At 54.7% G+C, this 5,611-nt stretch overlaps 1 protein-coding gene across 2 annotated transcripts in view; it reads right to left on the reverse strand.

Annotated features, from left to right (window-relative positions):
- Positions 1 to 5,611, reverse strand: part of Usp20 (ubiquitin specific peptidase 20) — a 32,589-nt gene that overhangs the window by 6,374 nt on the left and 20,604 nt on the right. For both annotated transcript variants that reach the window (XM_005346114.2, XM_026778372.1), the window contains exons 13-22: positions 5,139 to 5,279; positions 4,725 to 4,840; positions 4,401 to 4,573; positions 3,839 to 3,933; positions 2,294 to 2,327; positions 2,082 to 2,127; positions 1,359 to 1,539; positions 1,150 to 1,276; positions 775 to 944; positions 607 to 688 (exon numbers count right to left, since the gene is read on the reverse strand). In XM_005346114.2, the coding sequence (XP_005346171.1) occupies positions 607 to 688; positions 775 to 944; positions 1,150 to 1,276; positions 1,359 to 1,539; positions 2,082 to 2,127; positions 2,294 to 2,327; positions 3,839 to 3,933; positions 4,401 to 4,573; positions 4,725 to 4,840; positions 5,139 to 5,279 (1,165 nt within the window). The remainder of the gene's footprint in view (positions 1 to 606; positions 689 to 774; positions 945 to 1,149; positions 1,277 to 1,358; positions 1,540 to 2,081; positions 2,128 to 2,293; positions 2,328 to 3,838; positions 3,934 to 4,400; positions 4,574 to 4,724; positions 4,841 to 5,138; positions 5,280 to 5,611) is intronic.

Raw genomic sequence — 5,611 nt, forward strand, 5'->3', positions numbered from 1 at the left:
AGGAGATAGATGGGTGCAGTGAGGCTGCAGTAGGAGATGAGTACAGTGAGGCTGCAGTAGGAGATGAGTGCAGTGAGGCTGCAGTAGGAGATAGATGAGTGCAGTGAGGCTGCAGTAGGAGATAGATGAGTGCAGTGAGGCTGCAGTAGGAGATGGGTGCAGTGAGGCTGCAGTAAGAGATAATTGTCCTGGCCTAGGAGCCTTACAGGATCAAGGGCTCTTTCCCACCACCCACTGGGAGCTGGCAGGAGGGAGCTCCTTCCCGGGACAGACTCTACATACCCAGCTCTACTGGGGCCTGGGGCTGGACTGGGCTGCCATGGGAGGACTGCCTGCTCTTAGTGTCACTGACCTACAAGTCCCCAGACTAGAGCAGTTGCCTCAGTGTGGCCAGTCTGGGCCCCATGCCAGACAGCCTGTGCTGGGTAGAGGTCAGAGGTCTAAGCCAACCCCCACACCTCAGCCCTGAAAGCAATATCCAAGGGCTTTCCACTGCAGAGCCAACGGGATGACTGGATTCCTTGCAGAAGGCGGGGCTGCTGCTGCACTGCCCAGGGAACAGGGCCAGCGGGGTCAACCTCACTCCAGCCAGCTCCCAGCACTCACCTGCCGTACAGGTGCTCCCAGACACTCTGCGGCAGGATCACCACCAGGTCGTCGATGTAGTGGTATTTGTTGGGTGGGATGCCTGTGAGGGGAGGCACAGAAGAGAGAGCTGGAGCTTGGGCCCAGCTACCCCCACCGCAACACCTCCCCCAGGGGCAGCCTGCTCACCTCCATGCGAGCACAGGAAGGTGTGGTTGGTGATGGGCCCCGGCTCTGCAAAGGTGTTGAACTTGTTTAGCCATTCTCGGGACACGTAGAACCGGAGCAGGCTGGGCTCCCGCATGGCAGCCAGAGACACCACCTGCTGCCGCTCACGCATGGCCTCCTCACTGCTCTTCCTGGGATAGACAGGGGTACAGTATGAGCCAAGAGACCCGGACTCAGGTTGTGCATGGACACCAAGTCAGACCAGGCCATGCTATGTATGCAGAGGCACCCCGTGGCATGCTGGGGGAGTGGCCTGACCCTCTCACAGGAAAGCTGGCTTGCAGAAACTGCAGACACAGACAGACACATTGGTTGGGGTTCCCCCACCAGGCCCACCTGTAGAAGAGTACGTAGGCCTCCACATTCTGTACCACCGTCTCATGGACCTCGGTGACATACTGGTCATCGAATTCATACCACTGCCCATTGATCACATTCTGACAATAGGCAATGTAGTGCCCACCTGGTAGACAAGCAATAGGTTATGTGGACGACAGGGGCTAGGCAGTGGAGGAGGGCCGGGCTGGAGTGCAGGGCATACTCACTGCCTGCTGTGCCATGGTGACAAATGACAGAGAGAAGGTCATAGGTGGTGACCTGAGAAGTGCACTCCTTGGCCAGGAAAGGGCGCAGGTCGAGTCCCTCAAGGGGGAAGGAGACATGGCTGCTGACTTTGAAGGAATACATTACCTCATGCCGGAAGCGCTTCAGGTGGACACACAGAATCTGAGGGGAGAGGGCAGGGGCCAGTCACCCTGGCCAACTGGGGAAGACGACAGGGAAGCTCATGGATAGGACTCCCACACAGACCTAGGCCTGTTGGACTTGCATGGGGTCCATCACACATGTCAGAGACCCCCATGTGGGAGTCAACATCCCACTTCTCTCACGAGGACTGACAGCCTATGGTGTAGCTGCCAGAGGGGCCAACAGAGAGCTGGGCTGGGCCCTCAGGAAGCTGACTCTGCCCCAGCTTGCCATGTTTACTTTTCAAGAACTCTGACACTGGTTTGGGGACTCTAAGGAACCTCTCCAGGACATGAGCCAGCCCGCAGCCTGAGCCTTGACTCTGCTCACCTGGGGCCTCAGCAAGCCCCCAAACGGAAGAGGGAATTGAAGTGCAGAGGACTCTCCCCCAAAGCGCCTGCGCAAGTTTCATGGCCTTCTGTATCTGTACAGGACAGGTCAATCTCTACACGGCCCCACAGGCCACTCAAGCACCTACCCACGTGGACCCCAGCCTAACAGGGCCGAGGTGGCTTGCTCACCTCGGGCAGGCATAGGACTTTACAGTACTTCACACCATTTCGCAGCCTGCAGAAGGGGACAGAAGAGCCATGGTCAGTGTCCTGTGGGGAAGGGGGTCAGCAGAGAGACCGAGGCACAGTCCCCTCCAGACCCTTGTCATCTGGGAGGTTAGCACAGGGCTGAGGGAAACCCTGGGGAGGACTCGGGGAACAGGCCCTAGAGCACAACTTACTTCTTACACCGCTCACAGCTGTACATGTTGTCACCTGATGCAGACGAGCAAAGGCCAGAGGTCAGCAGGCATAGAAAACGGGGACAGAAAGGGCAAATATGAATTATGTTTAAGGTGAAAAATACTGGCAGGAAGTGACAGGATTCCAGAGACAGAACCAGAAAGAAAAGAGGTTCATTTGACCCTAGAAGCACCGAACTTCTCACGTGGGCAGAACTAAAAACAAATGAAAGGCAGGAGGCAAGGAGGAGAGAGCCCAGCACTGAAGGCAGGCAGGTGGTGGACTCGAGCCTTCAACAGGCAGAGTTCCCATTTCACACTGCTAACCAAAGGGACTCGGGGCCAGAGAGATGGCTCAGCTGAGCTAGATGACCTGGGTTCGTCCCTGAGACTTACATGTGAAACAGAGAGCCAACTTCAGGTCGTCCTATGACCTCCACATGTGTAGTGTGACATGTGACGACACACACAGAGCAATAAAAATATTTCTAAAAATGTGAAACGTCACTGGGTGGTAGTAGCACAGACTTTTAATCCCAGCACTCGGGAGACAGAGACAGGCAGAGCTCTAGGAGTGTGAGGCCAGCCTGGTCTACAGAGTGAGTTCCAGGGCAGCGAGAGCTATACAGAGAAACCCTGCCTCAATTAATTAATTAATTTCAAAAAAATTTTAAAAATAATAAGAATGGTTATTGTGGCAAAATTGGTATTATTTGCATTTTTCAATCAGAAAAGAAAGCAAAACAAACAAAAAAACAAAAAAACCCAAAGAATTTTTTAAAAAAAATCATGAGGTTAGTGACATGGCTCAGCAGGCAAAAGTGCTTGTCGTCAAATCTGACAACCTGAGTTTGATCACAAGACCCACATGCTGCAAAGACAAAAATCAATTCCCTAGCTGTCTTCTTGCTTCATACTAGGGCAGTATATGTACACACAATAAGTAAAGGAGTAAATATTTTAAATTACATTTTAGCTTTCAAGCTGGTCACAGTGGTGACAACCTACAAGCTTAACTGGAGAAGAGGAGGCTAGAGAGAGGATCAGTAGTTTAAGGCCAACCTGGGCTATACAATGAATCCGAGGCCAGCATGGGCTATACAAGACCCTGTCTCAAAACAAAGACAAACAGAAAAATCCACCTCGTTAATAACCACGGAAGCACAAAGCTCAAGTGGAGCACCCCCTCCACCACCCAACTGGTAGAAAGTAACAACAGGCCAACGGCCGAGAGTGACAGCAGCAGATGTTTAAGCCTGCCCTGGCGGGTAGCAGGTGAACATCTATCTCATGTGTTTCTTTGGAACAGCCTCATGCAGCCCAGGCCGGTCTTGAACTCACTATATAGCTCAGAATGATCCTAAACCCTGATCTCTTGCCTCCACCCCCGGAAGTGCTGGGGTCACAGGGGTGCACCTCCCGTAGGCTGGCAGTGGAATCTAACAGGGTCAATCTGGAAAGCACAGTGGCCACGGGTCCATTAGCCTTGGGCTCTATGCAGTCCCCTCTCCCTGTAGCTCCCATTCTGGCAGCCAGGCCACTCACCCTTCAGCTCGTCAGCAGCAAAGAAAGCAGCCAGACAGTCTTCCAGTGTGACAACAGGCCCCCAAAACCAGCTGGGGGTACAGGACACCACAAACCTAGACAGACAGGAGAGGGGTGATAGGCGCTATGAGGCCTGGGTATGGGGGTGTGGCTGAGGGCTGTCCACACTAGCAGCTGACTTGCAGCTGGAGGCTAGAGGCCCAGGACTAGACATTTTGTGTCCACAGGCTCTGCAGGGCCAGCTTATGTGCCCTTCCCCTAGGCCAGTTGGCTTGGGGGTTAAGGAAGTTGCCTGTAACTCTTCAGGTCACACCTGGACCCAGATGCTGCCTCACTTCTACTTGCTGCTTGGCCACTCTTTGGTTTGTCACTTACCCTCCACCTTAAAGAAGCATTAGTCAAGGCTATCCCAAAATGACCAAGACCCTGAATCCAGTTAACTCATCTGCCTCTTTGGCCTCCAGCTCTCCTGATCCATGGACTCTCCCTGGCCCCATGGATGCTTGTTCCTGCATTGCTGGTAGACCCAGGAAAGTCAGGCCGGGCTGAAGTCCCAGCATACCGTCGGATGTACTCCACGATGAAGGCCAGCCAGCCCTGGGAGGAGTAGCTGTCCCCACAGGCACCTGGCTTGGCTGGTACATTCTGGTAGATGGCAGAGTGGAGTTTGGCTAGGTCTTCCTTGCCAGGGATGGGCAATGACAGGTCCTGGAATGTCTCCACTGTGGTAGATACCTATGGGATAAAGACCCGCCTGGTGCCCACCTTTGCCAGTATCTACTGCCCCAGCAGGTGAAGCAGAAAGTTTGCTCCTGGGCTAGGAATGCCAAGGGAGAGTCCACCCTACCCCACATGGTAAACAATGCCAGCTTCCCTGGGCACCCACCCGGTCACAGGTGAGACACTGCACCAGACTGAGGACAGAGCCATTGAAGACGTCTGAGATTACACTGCGGTAGCTTTGCTCCTTCCGCCTCCGGCCACCAGTACTCGGCACCTGGGCTGGGAACACGGCACAGGACTAGGCCAGTCTCCCTGGCATGGCAGGCACAGGCACAGACAAGAGGTTTCCTCAGCCACACTGTGCAGCCCTCACCGTGGATCACGACTGATTATACACATCACCCATTGACGCCTTAGCACCACTGTTTATCATAGAAAATGGGGCTCCCTCTCACATCCCAAGGCTGCTACTGGGTTTAAAGGCTCAGGTGAGCAGCACACAGCCTGGACCAGGGTTGTAAGTGCCCCACACTGGCCACCATGACATCCCCAGCTGAACTCATGACTGCCCCCGAACCTTTCTTGAGCACGTACGATGGCCCCATCCTCACAGGGCTTGCACGAGGAGGGCTGCTGGACAGCTTGGTGTGGCCCTCGTGGTGGTGCACAGGGCTGCAGGGGCGAGAGGAGCTGCGTATGTGGGCTTCATTGTCTGGCTCTGGGGACAGCAAGGAGGAAGTACTGGGCCAGGGCAGCAAAGCTAGTGCCCTCCATGCCAGCTCTGGGGCTAGAGCAAGAGAACCTGGCATCTCCCCCCAGGAATAATGCCTGCCTCCCCATTCCGTCCCCTATGTCCAGCTCCAACCCCATCAAACACACTGGGACAAAGCTATCCAGTATATTTCCAGCTGAGGCTCCAGACAAGGTAGGGCTGTGGCTCTAAAAGCCCAGTGATCAGGCCAGGCGGTGGTGGCGCACGCCTGTAATCCCAGCACTCGGGAGGCAGAGGCAGGCGGATCTCTGTGAGTTCGAGACCAGCCTGGTCTACAA

The sequence above is a fragment of the Microtus ochrogaster genome, chromosome 4 (assembly GCF_000317375.1).
Source record: "Microtus ochrogaster isolate Prairie Vole_2 chromosome 4, MicOch1.0, whole genome shotgun sequence".
Lineage (NCBI taxonomy): Eukaryota > Metazoa > Chordata > Mammalia > Rodentia > Cricetidae > Microtus > Microtus ochrogaster.